The 25,606-nt window shown below is 45.5% G+C and overlaps 1 protein-coding gene across 2 annotated transcripts in view; it reads left to right on the top strand.

Annotated features, from left to right (window-relative positions):
- UNKL (unk like zinc finger) overlaps nt 1–25,606 on the top strand; it is a 77,968-nt gene that overhangs the window by 12,680 nt on the left and 39,682 nt on the right. For both annotated transcript variants that reach the window (XM_044303305.1, XM_044303304.1), the window contains exons 3-8: nt 11,378–11,554; nt 12,244–12,374; nt 16,362–16,497; nt 21,657–21,774; nt 22,873–22,957; nt 23,045–23,211. In XM_044303305.1, coding sequence (XP_044159240.1) covers nt 11,378–11,554; nt 12,244–12,374; nt 16,362–16,497; nt 21,657–21,774; nt 22,873–22,957; nt 23,045–23,211 — 814 coding nt within the window. The remainder of the gene's footprint in view (nt 1–11,377; nt 11,555–12,243; nt 12,375–16,361; nt 16,498–21,656; nt 21,775–22,872; nt 22,958–23,044; nt 23,212–25,606) is intronic.

Here is a 25,606-nt window from a genome sequence, read left to right as displayed (position 1 = left end):
CGTGAGGCCTGCGTCTGATGAAGTGCTCTGTCCAGAAGAATAGGTCATAGACTTCCTTACACTTGTCTCCTAGTGTTTCCTGGCTTATTCTTCCCTCTCTGGAAGAATTCTGTCTATTCTGCAGATTACTGCTCTCTTGCTTGGATCACAAGTCTCGTCCTGGAAAGAAGCCAGGCTCCCTCACGAGGCGAACTTCATATCTCGTTGATGAGATTACTGTGAGCGTTTTATTTCTGAATTGGGATCCTGATAGTTCACAGTATGGGCTAAAGGGCAGACGGACAAATTAGAAATGGTCAGAATCCTGCAGAAGTTCATACCTATAATAAGTGCCCCTTCTCCATATCTTAAAGGGGTTATCCAGTATCTACAACAGCCCTCCCCATGTGCCGGGCTCCTCCGAGGGAATATACTTACCCCGCACCGCCGCCGCCTCTCCCTGTATCTGTTGTAGATACTGGATAACCCCTTTTAGGTTTCTACCTACCAATATGGTACTTCTGTTTAGTTATCTTACAGTAAAGGGCACCAGAAACTGGCTGACCTGTTACATGAGCACTTGACAGCTGTGTTGGTTCCATGATCATATGTGCCCACGTTGCGGAGAAGAATGATGTTTTCATATATGCAAATTAGACTAGGAGCAACAGGGGCGTTGTCATTACTCCTAGAGGCTCTGGTTTCTCTGCACTTTGACAGGACCAGGGGTGATGATGTTTTCACTGCCTGGTCCTGTCGACCAAAGTGAAGAGGATGTAGCAGCTTCAGAGAGCCTCTAGGTGTAATGGTAACGCCCCCGTTGCTCCTAGAGGCTCATTTGCATGTATTTAATCATAATTCTTCTTAGCAATGCGGGCACATATGAACTTGGGACCAACACAGATGCCTTCAGCTGCCAAGCGCACATGGAACAGGTCAGCCAGTGTCCTAGGTACAAAACTGCTGACAGATGCCCTTTTAATGGCGACATCCACTTTTGTTCTTTCTCTGCTTTTTGTATCAAAGCAGGTTTTAATGAAAGACCTCCTTTTTTTTTTTTTTTTTTAACCCAGACTATTTCTCCATGGTAACAGACGACAAACGCACTGTGTGTAGTCTGATCCTTCAGTCATTCTCTATCCGTCCTCTCCTCCTGTGCACATAATAGGAGACAACGGCAAGAAAGTATCGGACCGCAGTGCTCCGCTGTACAGCTTGTCTGTTACCATGGAAACTTTTTGCATAGAAGCTGTAGAAATCAAACAATGTAACTGTATGAGCATTTTATTTTTTTTATTTTTCAGAATGAGTTGTATTATTTTAATAGCACATATTTTTTAAAAGTTTTTAAGGGGAGCAATTTTGCAACACTTTGGGTTTTGTGTTTCCAGCTTTCTACGCACCTGACATGTTAAAGTGGTATTCTCATGTCAGATATAGATGGCATATCACTAGGATATGCCATTAATGTCCAATAGGTGCAGGTCCCACTCCTATCCCCAGAATGGGGCCCCCTCCCCCTAAGTGAAGGAGAGGGCATTGCGCAAGTGAGGCCACTCTCCGTTCCCACCTCAAAGACCCATTCCTATCTGACATTGATGGCATATCCTGCACTGCAGTTCTCCAGTGTGCGCTATACTGACAGGCCTCCTATTAGGCCCTGCCTCAGGCCTCTTTAACACAAACGTATCGGTTCCATTCCGTGCATTGGGGACCGCAATTTGTGGTCTGCAATGCATGGGCAACGTCCGTGCGGCGGCCGGAATGGATCCATACCTATTCAACTTGAATGGGTCCGTGATCCCACCATTCTGCAAAAAGAAAGAACAAGTTCTATTTTTCTGCGGAACAGAAGCATGGATCAGAACCGCACGGAAGCACTCCGTAGTGCTTCCGTGGGGTTTCGTTCTGTGCCTCCGTTCCGCGCCACATCTCCAGATTTGCAGACCCATTCAAATGAATGGGTCCGCATCCGTGATGCAGAATGCACACGGCCAGTGCCCCGTGTATGGCGGAAACGCCGTATGCAGCCCGCAATATGGCCACGGGAGCACTACGGCCGCGTGAAAGAGGCCTAAAGGTTTGGCAGTGGCGATTTTTTTTTTTTTTTATATTTTTTTTTTTATATATATTTTTTTTTTTCCAGTGGAAGGGTGAGGTCTGTGGCAAAATGGCATCAAATCCACAGCAAAACCCGCTGTCAGACATTGCGAATATGGAGCAGAAAATCACATAGATTCAGGTGTTCACCAGCACCCATGTTCAGGTGGCCTAAGGCTACCTGCACACAGATGGGGGCTGTCTTGCATAAATTCCGCACGAATTTCAGTGCACACGTAAAACGCATATGTTCCTTGCATTTTATGGTGCGGGTTTGATGAGATTTGACACAGATCGCACCCGTGCATTGAAAAGATTGAAACCCGCACAAAAGAATCGACATGCTGCGGATTTCTAATTCCACACGGCAGATTTCTGTACAGAACGAAAAAAGCTAAGTCTGCAAGACATTTGTCTAATCTCATACTCTTCGCTTTCGCTGTATTAGGCTGCATTCACACGGACCGTGAGATACCGGACTGGCATCCTGCTTAGTGCAGGAGCGCATAGCGTCATTGCAACCAATGACTCCGTGCGCTTCTGCACTAAGCAGGTTGCCAGTCCGGTATCTCGCTGTCCGTGTGAATGCAGCCTAATACAGCGAAAGCGAAGAGTATGAGATTAGACAAATGTCTTGCAGACTTTGCTTTTTTTCAGTCTGTGCAGAAATCACACGGGCGAGATTTCCGCGCGGGTGCAATGCGTGAGGTGAACGCATTGCACCCGCACTGAATCCGGACCCATTCATTTCTATGGGGCTGTGCACATGAGCGGTGATTTTCACGCATCACTTGTGCGTTGCGAGAAAATCGCAGCATGCTCTATATTGTGCGTTTATCACGCAACGCAGGCCCCATAGAAGTGAATGGGGCTGCGTGAAAATCGCAAGCATCCGCAAGCAAGTGCGGATGTGGTGCAATTTACACGCATGGTTGCTAAGAAGACAGTCTATTCACTGTATTATTTTCCCTTATAACATGGTTATAAGGGAAAATAATAGCATTCTTTAATACAGAATGCTTAGTAGAAGGTCAATTGAGGGTTAAAAAAATAAAAATAACTTACCTCCTCCTCTTGATTGCGTAGTTGCCGATCTCTTCTTATTACTTTAATCATGAGCTGCCGGCTAAAGGACCTGTGGCGACGTCACATCACATGGTACAATCACATGTTATAAGGGAAAATAATTACATCTACGTACTACCGAACCTAAACCTGAACTTCAGTGAAGAAGTTTGGGTTTGGGTACCACATTCAGTTTTTTTATCACGCGCGTTCAAAACACATTGCACCCGCGCAATAAAAACTGAACGGAAGGAAATTGCAGTAAAAACGGACTCCAATTGCGTACCTACTCGCGCGGGTTTGCCGTAATGCACCCGAGACGCATCCGGAGCCAAAAACGTGACGCCCCTGTGAACCCAGCCTAAGGCCGAATGCACACGGCCGTTTTTCACAGCCGTGAGCAGTCCGTGGAACCACGGGCTGGATTCCTGCTGAGAGCAGGAGCGCACGGCGTCATTGGTTGCTATGACGCCGTGCGCTCCCTGCTGCCGCCGCAGTACAGTAATACACTGGTATAGATCCGGTGCCACACTTCTTCATGGTTTGTGTCTGGTCCTTTTCATTTGTATATAAAGTGTATTTTATTTTTTTTATAAAAAATTTTTTTTTTAAATTGGAAATGGCCGCTCTGTTCTTCATCTCACTTTTAGAAGCGATTAATCGGTTTAGCTGCATTGTAATCCTGGCAGGTTTTACTCGGCTATTAAAATGGGGTCAGCGATCCGTCTGCAGAACGTACTTATTCGTACGTCCAAGAAGAGAACATTTTGCTCTGCTAGTTACTCCAGTGACGGACTATACAGTGATTGACCAGAAATACCAGGGGAATTTTGCTGCGACTCCAGAAGCCTATTGGATGAGTGGAAAATACTTGTAAGATTTATAAGCAAAGCCCACCGGACTTTGGTGCAGCGTCGCTGTACGCTGGTGACGAACTACAGAATTGCAGAAATTGATTCGTTATTTGCATAAATTCCACATCCTGGGGCATAATGTAAAATGACCCGGATGCCTTACATTGATAAACCGCTCCAGCTCAGCGTCAGGGTGAAGATACAGTTAGGTCCATATATATATATTCGGACAGAGACAACATTTTTCTCATTTTTGTCCTGTACATTACATCAATGGATTTTGAACAAAACAATTCAGATGCAGTTGAAGTTCAGACTTTCAGCTTTAATTCAGTGGGTTGAACAAAATAATTGCATAAAAATGTGAGGAACTAAAGCATTTTTTAAACTCCATCCCTTCATTTCAGAGGCTCAAAGGTAATTGGACAAATTTAATAATTGTAAATAAAATGTTAATTTCCACTTCACCACCATGGCGGCCCAGAGAGATTGACCCCTGACCTCTGTAGGGGCAGGAACAGAGGTTTAAAAGGACCCCTCCCACCACCATTCACCAGTGTGTTCCTGCCCCTATAGCGGCCAGGACAGAGAAAAGTCCTCTCTGGCTTCAGGGAGGTGAAGTGGACCTCGTTTTTTTATTTTTTAAAGGTACCTGGGTGACCGCATCGGCGGTGCTTGTGGCCTCCCTTGCGGGTTCATCATCCAGGAAAGCGTCCCCTGCCTCCGGCAGACTAGTTCTAAAGCTGGCAGGGTGACGCCAGGGTCACGCTCCCTGCTGAGGGAAGCCTGCCCTGAGCTGCCGCAAGTCGCCTGCCTACCTACCTGTGGGGGAGCCTACCGGAAGGACGTTCTGCGCAGTCGCGCGCGTCTGACGTCACGTCCGGGATGCCAGCGAAACCCGGAAGTGGACGGGGCCTCTATATAAAAAAAAAAATGCTTCCAAGCACTCTTCCCGCTGCGCTCTCTGCATCGCTCTCTGACCGGAGGACATGTCGGACCAGGAGAAGACGACGCAGCAAAAGGAGCCGGAGCAGACCGCTCCAGAGCGCCCCTGCGTGAGTAGCCCACCTGGGCAGCCGGCAGTTTCACAGATGGCAAGGGGGGGTGCACCCTAGTGGTATCCACTGTTCCTCTCCCCCTGGGGGTCTGCTGGTATACTGCATCTAAGTTATACTCCTATACCAGATTGGCATAAATTTTAATGGGCTGCCTCTCTCACTTTAGGCCAAACTAACTTAAAAAAAGTCAAAGAAAACCGCCAGATGCATCCAGTGCTCCGTCCGGCTTCCTGATGACTATACTAAAAAACTTTGCAAGGATTGCATTGCCAAATTAGTGAGCGAGGAACAGCCCTCAATTATGCAGGAGTTCAGATCCATGATTCAGGAGGAGGTTAAGTCTTCACTGGCCTCCCTCCGTGAGGATACCCGGGGGTCTCGCCCACCTAAACGGCCCAGGGTGGCGGATATTTCCTCTGACGCCGAAGATTTAGAGGACGATGCCTCATCCTCTAAAAAAGAGGATGACGACCCCCTATCTGAGGGTGACATCGTCGAGGACTCTAGGAAATTTTTCTTTACCCCCAGTGAGATGAGTGACCTTTTTTAAAGGCTGTCAGGGATACCATGGTGGTGGAGGACATGTTTGGTGGATTGAAGGTCAAACGATCCAGGGTCTTCCCCATAAATGAAAACATTAAGGAAATGGTGATGGATGAATGGGTCCATCCTGAAAAGAAACTTGGAATATGGGTCTATTCACACGTCCGTTATAACACTCAGTTTCCGTTCCGATTTAAATCGGATCCATTAATTTCAATTGCCTCTGCAAAAATACGGACACCAATCATAGTGCTGTCCGATATCACGGAATCCGTTCCGTTTTCCTATTTTCGAGTATGCGGATCCTGAAAAAAAATTAAGCTTGTCCTACTTTCTGTCCATTTTTTGGGTCAGTTGTCCATTCAAGTCAATGGATCCACATAAATAGAAACATAGAATGTGTCGGCAGATAAGAACCATTTGGCCCATCTAGTCTGCCCAATATATCTGAATCCTATGAATAGTCCCGGCCCTATCTTAGATGAAGGATGGCCTTATGCCTATCCCATGCATGCTTAAACTCCTTCACTGTATTTGCAGCTACCACTTCTGCAGGAAGGCTATTCCCTGCATCCACTACTCTCTCAGTAAAGTAATACTTCCTGATATTACTTTTAAACCTTTGCCCCTCTAATTTAAAACTGTGTCCTCTTGTGGTAGTTTTTCTTCTTTTAAATATGCTCTCCTCCTTTACCGAGTTGATTCCCTTTATGTATTTAAAAGTTTCTATCATATCCCCTCTGTCTCGTCTTTCTTCCAAGCTATACATGTTAAGGTCTTTTAACCTTTCCTGGTAAGTTTTATCCTGCAATCCATGTACTAGTTTAGTAGCTCTTCTCTGAACTCTCTCTAGAGTATCGATATCCTTCTGGAGATATGGCCTCCAGTACTGCGCACAATACTCCAAGTGAGGTCTCACCAGTGTTCTGTACAGCGGCATAAGCACTTCACTCTTTCTACTGCTTATACCTCTCCCTATACATCCAAGCATTCTGCTGGCATTTTGTGCTGCTTTATTACATTGTCTGCCCACCTTTAAGTCTTCTGAAATAATTACTCCTAAATCCCTTTCCTCAGATACTGAGGTCAGGACTGTGTCAAATATTCTATATTCTGCCCTTGGGTTTTTACGCCCCAGGTGCATTATCTTGCACTTATCCACATTAAATTTCAGTTGCCAGAGTTCTGACCATTCTTCTAGTTTTCCTAAATCCTTTTCCATTTGGCGTTTCCCTCCAGGAACATCAACCCTGTTGCATATCTTTGTGTCATCAGCAAAAAGACAAACCTTACCATCGAGGCCTTTTGCAATATCACTTATGAAGATATTAAACAAAATTGGTCCCAGTACAGATCCCTGTGGAACCCCACTGGTAACATGACCTTGTTTTGAATGTTCTCCATTGACTACAACCCTCTGTTGTCTGTCACTCAGCCACTGCCTAATCCACTCAACAATATGGGAGTCCATGCTCAATGACTGCAGTTTATTGATAAGTCTTCTGTGTGGGACAGTGTCAAAAGCCTTACTAAAATCTAGATATGCGATGTCTACTGCACCTCCACCGTCTATTATTTTAGTCACCCAGTCAAAAAAATCTATAAGATTTGTTTGACATGATCTCCCTGAAGTAAACCCATGTTGTTTTTCATCTTGCAATCCATGGGATGACATGCACAAAACATTTCCTGGGATAGTCGATTTAAGTCGCCCCGTGTTTGCTCAGTGATTGTGAGCCAAAGCCAGGAGCGGAGCCTCCACAGACATAAGGTATAAGGCCTCTTGCACACGAATGTGTGCTGCGGACTGCAAATTGCGGTCCGCAATGCACTCGCACCGACCGTGGGTCAGCTGCATGCAAATCGCGACCCCATTCACTTGAATTGGGTCCGCGATTCGTCCGTTCCGCAAAAAGATAGGACGAGTTCTATATTTTTTTGCAAAACGGAAGCACGGAACGGAACCCTATGAAAGCACTCCGTAGTGCTTCCGTTCCACACCGCATCTCCGGATTTGCGGACCCATTCAAGTGAATGCAGAATGCACACGGCCGGTGTCCCGTGTATTGCGGGCCGCAATACGGCCATGGGGAACACACGGCCGTGTGCAAGAGGCCTAAGGGAAAGATCTGCGTCTGGTTTTGGCTCGCAATCACTGATGGAAATCACTGACCAAACACTAAGGCCTCATTCACATTTTCATTTTCACATTTTGCATTCTAATGCATTCTGAATGGAAAAGGATCCGCTCAGATTGCATCAGTTTGCACCAGTTCCGTCTCCATTCCACTTTGCAAGCGGACACCAAAACGCTGCGTTTTGGTGTCCGTCTGAGAACATTTTCTCTGGCACAATAGAAAACGGATCTGTCCTCTATTGACTTTCAATAGTATTCAATACAGATCCGTCTTGGCTATGTTAAAGATAATGCACCCGTCTCAGATCCGTTTGTACTATCTGAACGGATCCGCACAAAACGCAAGTGTGAAAGTAGCCTTACAGTATGATGGTGGTCCGCATTTCCAGTCGCTGCCTGTATTTGTACATTTTACTGCCTCTGTGCACAGATCGGAGTGTGTAATAATGTACAATTTCGGAGCTGCCATAAAGATTTTTACGAAATGTCTCCCAGAAGTGAGGAAGCCGGCAGTCCCGTGTAAGTGCTTTGCCCCCCCAGCTCCTGAGATTTATCTGTGCTGTATAGATGTCATTCCGTTTTATTAGGTTATGAGACGCGCGGGTCTCTACACTACACAGGCACGAGCAGAAAGCGACGGCTAAAGCCCCCAGGAATCGTTCACCTTCATTTTTTACTTTCACAGACCGCAGCCCAAGTTAAAGGCAGAGGGTTGGCGGCGCGCTATCGGCGGGCTAATGCTCTGTTGCCATGACAGCCTTGATGTGCTGAAAATGTAACGCCGCTCCATCTACACGCTTACCTGTTTATAGCTGATGTATTATGCAAACCACTTACAGCAGCGTCTTCCTGCAAGACGCTCGTCTTTGTTTTTTTTTCCCTTTTTTTGAAAGGCATCTGCACAAGCGTCTCAAATTCCTGTAAGTGGTTCCCTCTTCAGAGGCGTACGGTGTAATTATACAGCGCAGATGAGCAGACGATTAAACGACCATCCTCAATAATGAGGAACAGGGTGGAGCGCTGCCTAAGTTTTAACAGATAACGTGCCCAGTCCCATTCTATGAATGTCTTGTGGTTGCGTGTACTAAGGCCTCATGCACCCTAAATATCGGGTTTAGGTCGGATGCGGACCCATTCACTTCAATGGGGCCGCAAAAGATGCGGACAGCACTCCGTGGCCCCGCTAAAAAAATATAACCTGTCCTATTCTTGTCTGCACTTTGCAGACAAGAATAGGCATTTATATTGAAGGCTGTCCGTGCCGTTCCACAAATTGCGCAATGAGCACAAACGCCATCTGTGTTTTGCGGATCCGCGATTTGCGGACCGCAAAACACACCACGGTCGTGTGCATGAGGCCTTAAGGGAATGTATCTTCAGAAAGGGTTTTAGGGAATGTCTTTAGTTTTCCATCTATATTTTAAAAAATGCCATAAAATCCCACGGTTTTCACACTGGCCACTAGGTCAATTAATAGGCGCGTCTTCCTGGTCTGTACACATCACTTCACTGCAGTCATCTCCTTATCACAGGCAGGATTACAATGATCGATAACACCTCTATATAGATAGGACAGGATCCAGCATTCTCAATAGGTGATATTGCAGCTCCTCTACCCCCTCCTGACCTCTGCACACGTCACAGAGCATGCCTAGAAAACTCTCCCATGGAATTCAGAGGTCCCTTCCTGTCCATTGTTTCTATCGACCATGATGGCTGCTGTAAAGCATATCTCTAAATGCTATATGCAGTCTACCTTGAAATAAAGTGTGTATCAAATACTGACCTGGTCGTACATCTGCGCCGACAGTGTCTCTACCAAGGGTGTGGACCCTCTTATGGGTCCCATCACCTCCCATGTTATTGTTCACCTCACAAGGGCTGGCAACCCGTCCAAGTGAGGACCAGACACTGGCAGCACAGACCTCCCACCATAACCAACGTACACTAGTGTTGTGCCTACGATAGCACAACCACACAAGGTGAGCCTGAATTTCTCCAAAACGACCCTCTCCATTACGTACATACCACCCTATGAGCGCCTTTTCCCCTCTTCTTGCCTTTTTCGCTAAATGCTATTAAAGGGCATCTTCAGTTTCCTGCTGAATCTCACAAAAGATATAACCCTTAAAGGAAAAAAATATAATAAAAAGCCATCATATAGTCCATGGCAATCTCTTTCTAACAAAGCTAGAACCAGCCCTGTACCTCACATGGATCCAGAGATCTCCTCATTCATTGCTCCAATACTACTGCTAGATAGACCATAGGCTGGTGGCAGTTAAAATCGTAAACTGGGCATGTGTGACCAGCTCAGTGAGATGAAGAAAATTAAGGAAAAGAACAAACAGCAGGTGGCGCTATACAGATACATTTTAATGAATAACTCACCGACTATGCAAAATTTTGAATTACATGCAATTACAAAAGTACTCGGATCCAGGTGCTGTAGAATATGTTTCCTGACACAACCCCCTTAAATACCAAATGGATGACTGGGATTGATGGGTTACTTCTGCATTTCTACCTAGATGACAGATTCCATTCCCTTGTAGCATTGAAAACGGTCTCTTCAGCTGTTGATAAAAGGCAGCTCCCATCATGCCCCGACAGCCTGTGGCTACCAGGGCATGATGGGAGTTGTAGTTTTGCAGCAACTGGGTAGCCACAAATGGGAGATCACTGACTGGTAGGAAGGTCTGTCGGGGTTCTTTAGAGTCTTCTGGTTTTGATGATGTGAACAGCGCTGTGCGATAATAGTGCCAGAATCTGCAATGAAGTCTCAGTGATAATGTGAACAGCGCCTAACATAAAATATCTGTCTGTATCAGTCTTAAAGGGCCGGTAGGATTAAAGCTGATATGAAAGGCAACCTTACGCTTTAGATGACCTGATGTGTTTTTGCTTCCTTTCCTCTTAGGGTCCATTCACACATCCGCAAAATTGGTCCGGTTCGGACCCATTCATTTTTAATGTGGCCGTAATGTGCTGTCCGCATCCGCGGATTTGCACAATTGCGGACAAGAAAAGACACTTTCTATGAGTGTGCTGGCAATGTGCGGTCCGCAAAATGTGGAATGCACATTGCCTGTCTCCGTGTTTTGCAAAACACAGATGGACGTGTGAATGGACCCTTATGGTCCACGCTTCTGGAGGCTGTGTCAGTATTTTTGGCCCCTCCAAACTCGTGACATGTGAAGAGGTTAATGTGTCGTGCCACAACACATCTATTGATTTGTCCATGGGGTCGCAAAGTGACACATGACTGCGGCGTGACAATCTCTGAAAATTCCACACTTTTGGATTTTTGGTTGCAAGTCTCACACGACATTGCAATCATAGCCCACAATGAAAGTTGTGAGTGACGGTGACTTTTCTGTGATTGTACAGCTGAATCTCAGTAGTTATGTGACAGCAGGTTCCGAACAATTCACACAAATGTTTTTGGTTGTGTAACTTTTCGGAGTCTTGTCGTCGTGTAAAAGGGTGTCTGTCACCACATTTGAGCATATTAGACTGATCAAATAGCGTTATATGCGCCACGAGAACTTAAAAACGGTACCTTTGTTGTATTAATTAGCTTAACATGTTTTTTTTTTTTGTTTTTTTTTAATATTGTTTCCCCCTTTTTTGTCTTTCAGTTGTCCATATTTGCATAGGACAACAGGCGACACCGAAAGAAAGTATCATCTACGATATTACAAGACTGGTACTTGTATTCATGAAACAGATGCTCGAGGGCATTGTGTGAAGAATGGACCCCATTGTGCCTTTGCCCATGGTCCTCATGACCTTAGACCTCCTGTCTACGATATAAGGTGAGACTCTTCTTTGCGGTTACTGTTTTCTTGCCAATCCTGTGTGCTTGTAATGGTATCATTGTATGGATGTGTATTTCCATTAGTAAGGTGGTTTCCGAGATGTTTCCAGGTCCAGGCATGTTGAAACGTAACATGCCCAATCTTTCTTTTACCCCACCATTGGAGACACCCCCTTTCAGAAAGCTTACCACGCAAGTCCTGGCACCCCAAGAAGTAGCTGAATTCTTTGGTGGAAGCCACGGCCAGTGACTTCTTTTCACCTGCAGGGGAAAGGCCTATTACATGGGGGTAATTAGACATCTATGAGATATAAGGACGGCTGGAGCCCACCTGAACGGGAACCGCTCTCCATTCTGTCTTTAAACAGGGGCCCTCCCTTTGCCGTAATACGGCGTATGGACAGGGGTTGCCTTCATGAGACAATGCCTTTAATATAATGTGCTGTCCGCATCTTTTGCCGCCCCGTTGAAATTACAGGGTCTGAGGATCGGATGCAGACCAAAAATACAGTGTGAATGGGGCCTTAGATAGTTTCATGTATTGCCAGCTTACTGTTTGTGGCTTTAATAGCCAGGCAAGCGACGCACGTTGCCACCCTTAGATGCCATGGTTCTTATATGGTCTTGCTTGTCACTTTTTATTATGGGTGCGTTAGGTCATAAACAAATGTCATTTTTGTCACCCAGGGAAATCCAAGCACAGGAAGCCTTACAGAACGGGCAACTTGGAAGCGAAGGAATTCCCGACCTACAGCCAGGCGTCTTGGCCAGCCAGGCGATGATAGAGAAAATTCTGGGAGAGGATCCTAGGTGGCAAGGTAAGCCCCGCAGCAGCTCCATCTTAACTTCTTGAGGAGCTGAACAGCAACGCCTTGCAGTGGTTTGTAATTGTAGCCATATTATATAAGACTGTTCTGCTCTTTTCGACAACAGGTTGGTCCTTTGTCTGTGAACATGCTTAAAGGAGAGAGGGCATAAGGGTATAACAGGGTGTTAGTAATCTGTCACATGGAGTATTGTCAAAGTCTTAAAGGGGTTGTCCAAGTTATTTTTATTGTTGACCCATTCTCAGGGTAGGTCATCAATATCAGATCAGCGGGGGTCTGACACCCGGCCCACGCCGATCTGCTGGTTGAAGAGAAGGCACACGTCGTGCCAGCGCAGCTTTTCCTTCATTGTTTACCTGCTTGCTTTCAAAACGGCAGCGGTGAGCATTCACTTCACTTCATAGGACGTCTCGTTCCTATACACCATACTACAGAGCCGTCCCATTGAAGTGAATGGGACGGCTTCTTGTAATTACACCTGCTTGCCGCTGCGATGTCAACAGCGAGCAGGTAAACCATGAAGAGAAGGGAGCGGTGATCGGCGCTGGTGCCGGGTGTCGGACCCCCGCTGATCTGATATTGCTGACCTATCCTGAGGATAGGTCATCAATAAAAAAAATATATATATAACTTGGACGACCCCTTTTAACCCTTGCAACCCTAGGCTTTCCATTTTTGCTATAAGTTTTTCACGTCCTGTCTTCCCGGAGCCATACTTTTTTTTTTTTTTTGTTTGTTTTTTTTACAATTTCACCCCATTTGGAATTTTTTCCCACTACATCACATGCAATATTGGAGTTGTAAAGTACAACTTGTTCTGCAAAAAAACAAGCCCTCATATGGCTATGTGAACACACAAATAAAAAAGTTATGGCTCTGGGAAGGCAGGGAGCGCGAAATGAAAATGCAAAAACAAAAAACCTCAGGGGTAGAAAGGGTTAATGGCATTATTTAGCATTGCATACTACATTGTAGGAAACTGGAAAAAAAATCCAAATGTGGTGGAATTGGAAAAAATACCATTTCCGCAATAGTTTTATGGGTTTTGTTTTTGCAGCGTTCACTATGTGGTAATACTGACCTGTTACCTTCATTCTACAGGTCTGTAAAATAACAGTAATGCCACATTTAGGGCACTTTCACACTGGCGTTATTCTTTTCCGGTATTGAAATCTGGTAAAGGATCTCGATACTGCAAAAGAACGCATCCGGTTTGTTCTAATGCATTTCTGAATGGAAAGCAATCCGTTCAGTATGCATCAGGATGTCTTCCGTTCTGTCCCTTTTACGGTATTTGACCGGAGAAAATACCGCTGCATGCTGTTTTTTTTGTTTTTTTTTTCGGCCTAAATCCCAAAACACTACTGCACTTGCCGGATCCAGCATTAATTTCCATTGAAATGTATTAATGCCGGATCCGGTACTAAATGTTCAGAGAATTACCACATCGCCAGATCCGGTTTTTCAGTCTGCGCATGCGCAGTGCTTTCTAGATGTGAAAAAATTAAATAACGGATCCATAGTTCTGGATAATACTCGAAAGACGGATCCGGTATTGCAATGCAAAAGTCTAACGGATCCGGAAACAAAAGATATCCGTTTTGCATACGGATTTCCGGATCTGGCAACGGAACTCCCTGACGGATTCTTCGAACGCTAGTGTGAAAGTACCCTTATATAGTTTTCTTGTGCTTTAATACTTAAAAAAAACGAAAACTTTGGAAATCTTTTTTTCTTTGTAGCACCCTGTTCTGACCCCCATAACTTTTTTTATATTTGTCTGTGGAGCTGTGTGAGGGCTCGTTTTTTGCTGTGCCATTTGCAGATTTTAGTGTGTGACTTTTTAAATCCCTTTTTATTGACTTATTTTTTATTTATTTTTTGGAAGGTGAAGCGACATAAGTGGCGAATCTGCGTTCACAGTACAGGATAAATAGGTTTATTTTAAAAGTACAAGATTGCTGTAGTCAACTTGGATCCTTCAAAGGGACCGAGGCTACTACAAGGAATGAACGGCTCCCCCGATTGCCTGTAAGATCCCAGGGAAAACTGCTTCAGATGAATGGTCACAATTGACCACGGCATCTGAGGGGTCAAATGTTTGTGATCGGCATTATTACCAATCACTGACATTAACCCCGGACCTCTGCTGTGTGAAACGGCAGCTACCAGGCGGCTGACGTGCTTGCTGCACTCTGGAGCAGGCACCCGACCAGCACCATACATGTGCGGCACTGGTTGGGAAGGGGATTAAAGCCACTAAACTGGGTTGTTCCTTACAAGATTATATTCTTAACTTTTTGAAGGGCTTGTCTGGTATAAATGAAACTTCACGGGCAGGCAGGACTGTTTTATTATAGAAAGAAATGTGCATGCCTTTTAAAACTGTCTTGTGATGTGCCATCCTTGCACACGTGTCTGCTGAGGCCAGTGAGTGGCTGCAGTGGTCTTGTAACCAAGAACGAGACCCTTTCTTGGTAAGATATGTTGAATATATATGGGGCAGAAATCTAGGCTACACCCGGGTGTCTGCCATCTGGAAGCCTCCTGCCAGCTCAGTCGTAGATGACAACTCAGACATGGGCCCCATGCAGTGCATGTAGACATGGGCCCCATGCAGTGCAGGAGACGCGTGTTACAGCTCGAGGCCTGCTATGTTCCCTTTTCCTCAATATATTAACAGCGAAGCTGCATAGACGAGCTGCTTTTATTGTTAGAAGGATTCCATTGTGCAGTCAAAGTCACTCATAATTTACATAGATTGTTTTAGCATAAGGAGATGTACTTGAGCAAACCAATTACCATAGATTTGAGGAAGAATGGGGGAAAAAATGACTTATTAAAAAAATAACTTAGTTATGTATCTAGCGCAGTGTGAACGTCTTATTGGGTTTACGCCAAGTACCCCTGACTGCCACCTGGTGGTAGATCTAGGAAGTGCAGCATTTTTATTATATATATTTTTTTTTATTCCATCGTTGAGATCTTTTACTAATTTTTGAGCTTTTCGCTGGATATGCTGTAATTATGGCATATTGTGCTTGGTCTATAAACTGATCTTGTGATGTGGCCTGCCATCTTTCTTTATGTAAATTAAGAACTGGGCAAAACATAATGGCCCAGATTTGCTAATGCAAAAGATGGTGTAAGCTTAGACAGGCTGTCTAGACCTCCACCAGATTTATCACTGAGGTTGAGGCTGGATGATAGATCTGATGCATGGACAGACACTCTTCTCTAACTCTGGGTTCACACCTGAGCGTTTTACAGCGCTTTCCTACGCGCTGTAAAACGCACAACAGGCAAGAACCAATGATTCCCTATGGCCCTGGTTCACACTTGAGCATTTTACAGCGCGTTTGAAAAAAGTTCTTGAGCTTCTTTGGGGCATTTTGTCACGCGTCCCCGTACATAGACTTTCGGGAACGCGCGACAATGGGCGTTCGCTTGTCTCTGTATGCGCGATTGTAAGCGCCGGTACAATCGCGCATACAGAGCGCTCCTTTCAGAACGCTCAGGTGTGAACCCAGGGTAACTATGCCGACTATCGGATGGCTTACTATGAGACAGATTTTTACACTAGAATTGTGTCAAAATGATGGCGCATCTTAGGCCCACCCTTTTTCCAGCGAAGCCCCACTTACTATCTGCTTGGCTGCACCCCCATTTCGAGCAAGTCTGGAAAAAAGTGTATAAACCCTAGATTTGTTAATTTGCACCAATAATGCGTCCTTTTTTTAAAAATTTTTTTTTTTTTTTTTTTTTTTAAAGACATGTTTATGTCGCAGACACATCAGTAAATCTGGGCTAAACTTTTTTTTGGGAGGTATTGAAGTGTCTACCTGAGCATTCTTGCTTTAGAGTAAACCTATTACTACTAACCATTGGCTTCAGCTGCTTCTCTTGATAATTTAAAAATGTAATTTTACTGATCCAATATCTGGCTAATATTTAGCATTCATTTTTTTTTCTTCACAGATACAAATTTTGTGCTAGCCAGCTATAAAACGGAGCAGTGCACTAAACCACCCCGGCTGTGTCGCCAAGGATATGCCTGCCCTCACTACCATAATAGCAGAGACAGGAGGCGCAACCCGAGGAAATTCAAATACAGGTGCTTCCATCGTGATTTGTGTGCACACTGTGTGGCCGTGTATGACCGTTTTAGACTCCGATCTTAATAAACCCCTGAACTGGCGGTGGATCATTCAATAGTTTTAAATGCAAGACAGCTTCCTAGTTGTTTTACATTTAGACCTTTTTCTATGCCTAAAACTGGTGTAGAAAAATGTTAAATGAGATGGGCGTGCCGGCCCGCCCACGCCATGCCCACAATTATAGATCTGTCTTGAGCTGGGAGAAGTCGCAAATTGCGGTGCAACTAACCGTTGCTCCGCAATCTGTACCTGAAATACGCCTAATTGAGGCGTATTTCAGATTAAGAAATTACCCCCCGAGTTGTCCAATGTGTGCAGTAAAATTGCGTACCATGTTTTTCACCCTGTAAGATGAACCTAGAGGAAGAAAATATATATTTTCCATCACACCCTCAATCTTCCTTAGAACCCCAATCCTCATCAGACTTCAAATCAGACCCCCATCAGACATCAGATCACCAATCTTCATCAGATGCCCATTCCTCCTCAGATCAGACCCACATTGATTGTTAGACCTCAGGACAGACACCAGATGAGACTACCATTCTACATTATACTTCAGATCAGACCCCTATTGATGATTAGACTTCAAATCAGACCCCCATTCCTCATTAGACCTCAGACTAGACCCCATCAGACGTACGCTACTCACAAAAAGTTAGGGATATTTGGCTTGTGGGTGAAATTTCAGGATGAACTTAAGATGCCCTTTAACCTTTTACAGGTGAACTTAATGTGACCTTCTCTAAACTTTTGAATGCACATGTCTAACTGTTCAATGTTTCAGTACATTTTGCACAACTTCTCTGTTCTCAAGGGGCTTAAAGGGGTTGTCTCCCTTCAGTAAATGGCATTTATCATGAAGAGAAAGTTAATACAAGGCACTTACTAATGTATTGTGATTATCCATATTGCTTCCATTGCTGGCTGCATTCATTTTTCCATCACATTATACACTGCACGTTTCCATGGTTACAGACCACCCTGCAATCCATCAGCGTTGGCCGTGATTGCACACTGCCGGAAAAAGCGTCAGCCTCTCTGGTGGCTGGGACCACGGGAGTGCACATAGGCTGGTGCTTTTTTTCTATATTGTGCAAGCACGACCACCACTGCTGGATTGCAGGGTGGTCTGTAACCGGAAACGTGCAGTGTATAATGTGATAGAAAAATGAATCCAGCCAGCAAAGGAGGCAATATGGACAATCACAATACATTAGTAAGTGCCTTGTATTAACGTTCTCTACATGATAAATGCCACTTGCTGAAGTAAGACCATCCCTTTAATGGCAAAATTCTCAACAGGTGTTTGATCCATGAATTGCCCAATAAATTTCCTGGTTCAATTAGACAGTTCTCCTCATCATGCTGTTCACAATTTGACATCATAAGACCAAGACGACACCTGACAATTGATCACCAGTACCTCGCCATTGTGAGGCTTCATGCAGGATGTTCTCAGGTGGATGTGGCCACTGAGCTTAGAGCGTCATCAGCAGGTTGTATTAGAGATACAGAGACTGGAAGAGTCACAGAAAGGCAGAGAAGTGCCACATCCCACACTGATGACCGCTTCATTCTGAACAATGCCCTGCGGAACCGGATGATAAATGCCACACAACTCCAGGCACATTTAAGGGAGGTCTTGTATGGGTCAGGAAGCATCTCTAGGCTGGACTAGGGACCAGTGGGCCTCAGTGCTGTTCACTGATGAAAGTCGATTTATGCTGAGCAGAAATGATGTTCGCCAATGATGTTGGAGACGTCAAGGAGAGCGCTATGCATCAGCCACTGTTTGCCTTTGGTGGTGTGAAAGTGTGGGGAGGTGTGCCCAGTCATTTCAGAACTGCCTTACACTTTGTGAATGGTCCAGTTACAAGGCTGTACTACCTAAATACCATCATTAATCCAGTCATTGTGCCTCTGCATGAACAACACCGGCCTAATTTTATCTTCTTGGATGACAATGTGCCAGCTCATCGAGGTCACGTCATTAGGGAACAGTTCCTGGAGACTGGGGGACCTCAAACGAGGTCGCTTGCACTTTCTCCAGACCTGAATCCCATTGAAAACCTATAGGATCAGCCGAGTCACCGTGTAGAGGCTCGTAACTCTGTACCTCAGAACCTCAATGACCCGAGGGCCGCCCTTTAAGAAGAGTGGGATGCCTCAGCAGACAGTAAGTCGACTTGTGAACAGCATGGGACGTCTTTGTCAAGCTGTAATTGATGCTCAAGGCCACATGACAAGTTATTGAGACATTTACATTTTTGTGGAGGTATACCCACCACTGGGGTTGGCTTTTGAGATGAGGAAATCACCATTGCTGCTTCTACTTAAATGCCGTACTTTCATGATATAATATCACTGTAGAGTGAACTTTTTACGGTTTCCATAAATTTCACCCAAAGTCAAATATCTATTTTTGTGAGTAGTGTATAATGTAGCTGATTTCTCCTGCTCCATATGGCGCTGCCACACTGCAGATTCTGCGGCTCTCCCTGCACTCTCTGCTCCCTGTTTTTCTCCGGGCACCTCGCTGCACTGTGACCGGACATCGCACAGCGTCGGGTCATAGTGCGCACACTACATACTGAAGCTGGAGAAGACCAGGGAGTGGGGAGCACAGCAGCACCAGGAGCGCTGTATTCATTGCTCCCTGGTCCTATTCTATACTAGTGAGTGCTTCCATAATGGAAGCGCTCACTAGTAGGGATCGACCGATTATCGTTTTTTCCGATTTATTATCGGCCGATATTCAAGATTTTGAAAGTTATCGGCATCTATTTTGCCGATTAACTAATCTGGAACAAGGATCGCGCTGCTGTCAGCGCGATCCGTGTTCCCTCAGCAGCACAGGGGAGAAGGAAGCGGTGTCTCCCTCCCCCTGTGCTGCTGCCACCAATAAGAGGAGGGGAGGGGCTGTGGTCATGTTGACTGACTCATTCATTTAAATTCAACAGGAGGCGGGTGCTGGCTGCAGAATCACATTGCCGGCTCCCGACCTCTATGAGCAGTAGCTGCGATCTGCGGCAGCTACCGCTCATAGAGGTAGAGTGCGGCTATATGAATCTGCAGCCAGCACCCGCCTCCTGTATATGAATTAATGGGCGAGTTATCTTCATTGGTGGCGCAGTGTCCCCCCCCCCTTCCCCCAGTTCCCCAACCCCAGTATTAAAAACATTGTTGGCGCGGTGCATATCGGTATAAATTATTGGCTATCGGCCTGAAAACTTCACAGATTATTGGTAACGGCTCTAAAAATCAATATCGGTCAATCCCTACTCACTAGTAGGGCTGTAGTAAACTATTATTTTAGAAATTGAGTATTCTATCGATTTTTTTATTTTTACGATTAATCGAGTACTCTAATAAGAAAAAAATGAATTAATAGACTGTTTTCCTTTATAAAAACTCATCAGACCCCCTGCCATCAGTCCCTAACGCTCTTTGTTCTCCCCCACCCCTGGGCCACGAGCTTTCTCCCCCACCCCTGGGCCACGAGCTTTCTCCCCCACCCCTGGGCCACGAGCTTTCTCCCCCACCCCTGGGCCACGAGCTTTCTCCCCCACCCCTGGGCCACGAGCTTTCTCCCCCACCCCTGGGCCACGAGCTCCATGTTAAAACACAGAGATATGTTAAAGCCTTCAAGAAACCCTGTCAAACATGTCAGCTTTTTATAAACGATTCCATAACTTAACATACAAGACAATCAAGAGGAACAACTTCATCTCTACCCAAAACTTCATAGCGTCTTAGGGGTCAAATGGATTACATATGTAATGTTTGATGGCCTGGCATGTTGACACTGAAGTGGAGGTTGCCCTTGCCATTGAGATGAAGACCACCACATTAAGGAAGACACTATATTGCCATGTCCTTAGATGTTACCGATATTATGGATAGACCGATATAGAGAGCTAATCCTTCTTGTACCATGGCACTAAGGCATAAGCTGTGGAGCAGCATCATGCCTGGTAGATGCCAGCTACCACAATAAGCTGCATAACCTGCATACCGCTGTAAACTGGCACTGAGCCCTGATCCCACACGTACAACAGAAAGCCAGGACATAAAGTGCCACCTAGGCTGTAATACTCGCCTCCTCCTCTGCACCAATATAATCTGTCATCCTCCAGTGCCAGCACATGGTACCAGCAGTGGCTGGCATCACCTGTTACACCAGCCCCACTCCCCAGGCTTCTCACCTCCTTGATCTTATCCCGCTTCTGCTTGACATCAGGATCCTCAGGCTCCTTGCCCACCACTCCGATAGTCTCTTTGAAGGGCTGGAGATTTAATCTGCCCGCGGCCGTGCCCCTGCCCTGCGCCCACAGCTGTCCTTTTCCTCCTGGATCTCCCTCTTGATATGCTCGGACGGCCGGTTCATCTTGTCCTTGGCTTCCCGCAGCTCCCTCTTATGTTCCTCCAGGATCTGGGCGAGGTGACCCTGTCCTCGTCATCCTGCAGCCCAGAACCAAAGGGGGTGCGCTGCGGAGGAGGTTGCGGGGGCTGCTGGAAGAACACTCCACTCAGCAGCTTGGGGGAGTCGAAGAGGAAGCAGATGGCCCCGAAATATAAGGTGATGAAGCTGCTGAACACCAAAAGGAGCACGAACTTCTCAGTTAGCCGAAATCTGGAGAGCTTCCGTCCCGCTGGGCCCAATCAGTGCAACCCATACACTCCGCCTCTGGGGACCAATCTGCCCGGTCCGCTCCCCGTACCCAGCGGGGACACACTGAAAGGCAGCAGACTGCCGACCGACATGGCAGCTGGACACGCGCACAAAGTATCCCTCAGCGGAGTGTAGCAAGGTACAAGCTGGCGGGTGACCACAGAGCGGTGAATAATAGCGAGCGCTTCACTCCCGCTGCGAGGTCACATGACACAAAAAATTTGCATCGAGGATTTTTTTGTGTAGAATTACTTGATTCAATCGAGTAATCGTTTCAGCCCTACTCACTAGTATTCCCTCCATAATGCACTGCCATTTTCCTTCTACTTTTGGGGGATAAAGTGTGTCACATGAAGCAAAAAATACGGTATTTTCCACAATTTGCATGCAGATTTTCCATGGTTTTTCCTAAGTCTCATTATTTTTTTAATTCTGTTTCAGATCTACACCATGCCCAAGCGTGAAACACGGGGATGAGTGGGGAGAGCCTTCGAAGTGCGAAAGTGGGGACAGTTGTCAGTACTGCCATTCCCGCACTGAACAGCAGTTCCATCCGGAGGTGAGATTGCCAACTCAGTCTTCTGAAAAAGAAGCTTTATCAAGAAATAGGATATTTCCTAAACTTTTAAAAAGGTTTTGCCAGGATTACATTTAATTTTTTTAAAGGTTCACGAGTTTTCATAAAACTTTTCATACGTCATAGAGACATCATATCCAAAGTTTTGGTGGGGTCTGAATGCTGAGACCTCCACTTATCTCTTGAACGACAAAAGAGAAGCGCTCGCAAAGCATGATGTCTCTCCTCCCTGCACAAGACGTAAGCGAGACGGGCCCATAGACTTTCTTTTGAGTCTCTCGCTTCCTACCCTGCTGGAAGGGGAGAGAGCGCAACATGTGAGTGCTTCTTTCTCCTTGTTCTAGAGATCGGTGGTGAAAGCACTCAGATCCCCACTGATTAAAAACTTTTGGGGTCCTTTATCAAACTGGTGTAAAGTAGAACTGGCTTAGTTGCCCATAGCAATCAGTCCGATTCCACCTTTATTTTTGACGGCTCCTTTGGAAAATGGAAAGGTGGAATCTGATGGGTTGCTAGGGGCGACTAAGCCAATTCTACTTTACACCAGTTTGATAAATGACCTCATTGATGTCTCTATGGCACGTTACGAACAACCTCTGGTTCTGGTGACAACAGAACCCGATTACTCTGACAGCTAATTAGAAAAATGTGTTACAGCAGCAAATTTGTGTCGGGTTTGTAAAAAAATAAATAAAAATTCCTCTCTCCTCCTGTCTGAGTGAGATTAATGAAGAAAGAAGCTGTTACCTAGTATAGATTGCGGCGCAACAGTTAGTTCTGCGCCTTAAATATGCCTAATATTGGCAAATTTCAGCTTAATAAATGAACGTATGTTCACCGGTAAACGGTGAAGAGGAGGCAGTGCTGGCACTGCTAGCGCGCCTCCTCTTCAAACAGCTGATCGACGGGGGTGCCGGGTGTCTGACCCCCGCCGATCTGATATTGATGACCTATCCTGTGTGTCAGAAATACAAAGAGGGTGTAGATTTATTATTCTCAGAAAGGGGATTTTACATTTCACCAAATAACTTGTAGGAGCCATTGTTTATACGGTTTTACCGAATATCATTTTGTCCTTAGATATACAAATCTACAAAGTGCAATGATGTGAGGCAAACTGGCTACTGCCCCAGAGGACCCTTCTGTGCATTTGCACACGTTGAACGTAAGTAAAGGCCCCAGAAGTTGTACGTGTGACGCAGGCGGTGTTGTGTTCTCCTTTATCACAACAGTTTGTGACTTTTCCTTGTAGGAATTCCCTCTGCTGAAGAGACTATGAATGTCATGATGCAATCAAGCTGTCACTTAAAACAAGCCCCGTCTCTCTATTCTTCAGACAGTATAGGCTTTTCCGGTGACTGGAGCACTACTATGACTTGTACTAATAGCCTCCTGAACCACAGCGAACAAATTACAAATGTAAGTATGGATACCATTATTTACACTGTGTAGTTCATTTTTAAAGGGCATCTGTCAGCAGTTTTGTACCTATGACACTGGCTGACCTGTTACATGTGCACTTGGCAGCTGAAGGCATCTGTGTTGGTTCCATGTTCATATGTGCCCACATTGCTGAGAGAACCAATGTTCTAATATGTGCAAATGAGCCTCTAGGAGCAACGGGGGCGTTGCCGTTACACCTAGAGGCTCAGCGCTCTCTGCAACTGCTGCGTCCTCTCCACTTTGACTTTAGGAGAAATCAGAGCCAGGTGTGATGATGTTTTCACTGCCTGGCCCTGTCAAAGTGCAGAGGGAGCAGCAGTTGTAGAGAGAGCTGAGCCTCTAGGTGTAACGGCAACGCCCCAGTTGCTCCTAGAGGCTCATTTGCATATATTAAAACTTAATTTTTCTCAGCAATGCGGGCACATAGGAACATGGGACCAACACAGATGCCTTCAGCTGCCAAGTGCACATGTAACAGGTCAGCCAGTGTCATAGGTAGAAAACAGCTGACAGATGCCCTTTTAAATGGTTCATTTGTGCATGAGGTGGTTTTCTGGTCTTCTATTTTACATGCATTTTAGTTAATAGGAGATTGTGTCAGGAAGGAACCTCACATACGGCCGAGCTATATTGCCAATCGTGTGACCAATTTGGTTTCTTTTTTTTAATATAAGGTTGCAGATTGTGTGTCGTCTTTCACGCTCAGAACATCGTCCTGCTTGGCTTGAATACTTTATCGCACTTTTTATTTTTTTCTCAGGGGATTTTACAAATAAACTGTTTGTTTTATCCCTTTCGTGTTTTCAGGATCTGCTGACGATGGCTTGACCTTTTTAAACTTGCAGTATTCGTTTCCTTAATTTGTCTACATTCACCTTATTAATTTCTCTCTAAACTAAATATGGTCATTGTAATTTTAGTCAAAAACTAATCCTTGGGGGTGGGGGACACAACATTTTCTTAGGTGATAAGGGGGCTTCACAGTGATGCGGGTGCGATTCCTTATATTTCTATTGATAGATGAACCATTTTTGTTTTGCTGAAAGGTGGGACCTGACCCTTTATGGATCCACTATCGATTGCAACTTTTAATCATCCCGTTTAAAAAGGCATCTGTCAGCAGGTTTGTACCTATGACACTGTCTGACCTGTTACATGCGCACTTGGCAGCTGAAGACATCTGTGTTGGTCCCATGTTCCTATGTGCCCACATTGCTGAGAAAAATGATGTTTTGATATATGCAAATGAGCCTCTAGGAGCAATGGGGGCGTTACCATTACACCTAGAGGCTCCGCTCCTTCTGAAAATGTTATCACGCCCAGTGGAGAGGGCGCATCAGTTGCAGACAGTGCTGAGCCTCTCGGTGTAACGGCAACTCCCCGGTTGCTCCTAGAGGCTCATTTGCATATAATAAAACATCATGTTTCTCTGCAATGCGGGCACACATGTACATGGGACCAACACAGATGCCTTCAGCTGCCAATCGCATATGTAACAGGTCAGCCAGTGTCATAGGGACAAGTCTGCCGACAGATGCCTAAGTGTCGCTCACTGCATACAGATTTATACAGTTCTTACTAAGCCCAGTGCTAGCTGTGTATGTCCATGTGCAGTGTGCGCCCCTTAGTGGCAGCAGTTGGTAAAGGTGACGTCGTTCAGTGGGTGTATTGAAGGCAAGGCTTTTCATATCCCAAGCATTGTCCTCACGTGCCCTGTATTTCTGCTGCTCCTTTACCTGCTTGTAGCTTTTTGTTATACATTCACATTTGAGGTTCTTTTTCGCTCTGTTTTATTTGGGCTTGGCAGACAGTGGTATCCTCAGTTCTTGGCCTCTCTATATACTCATTTACAGCAATGCTTTGTACACTAGAGGACTGCTTGATGCTCCATCATAACCAATAGGCTGCATGAATATGCATTGGTTTGAGTTGACCCGTTTTTTTCTATTGATATTCGAGCATAAAACATCCAGTTTGTCCACAGATCCCAGACTACGTGTCACTTTATATTCTGTAAACTGGTATAAGACTTGTAATTAAGAAGTTTGCCGACTGCTTTTCCCACAAGTAGCGAGTAATAACCGGTGGCTAGCTATCACCCGAGAAGGCTAGTTTCAGACGAGTGTGTTCCTCGCAGTCAACTCTGGACTCTGGAGTGTAATTTTCCATCCCGGAATCTGCTCTTGTCACCAGATGCTGTGTGTCCCTGCCCGACATTATCTGTAATGAATTGTGCTGACTGCATTATGTCAGTACAGTTCATCACAGTTGAGGTCAGGCACGGACACACAGCATTATAAATAATTAGACCGCTGTGAGGTCCCTTTAGATGAGCCAGGAAGGGAAATCGCGCCCCAACTTGTAGCGTGTT

The sequence above is a fragment of the Bufo gargarizans genome, chromosome 8, assembly GCF_014858855.1.
Source record: "Bufo gargarizans isolate SCDJY-AF-19 chromosome 8, ASM1485885v1, whole genome shotgun sequence".
NCBI lineage: Eukaryota > Metazoa > Chordata > Amphibia > Anura > Bufonidae > Bufo > Bufo gargarizans.
The sequence above is the reverse complement of the archived record's forward strand: the minus strand, read 5'-3'. Positions and strand labels throughout refer to the sequence as shown.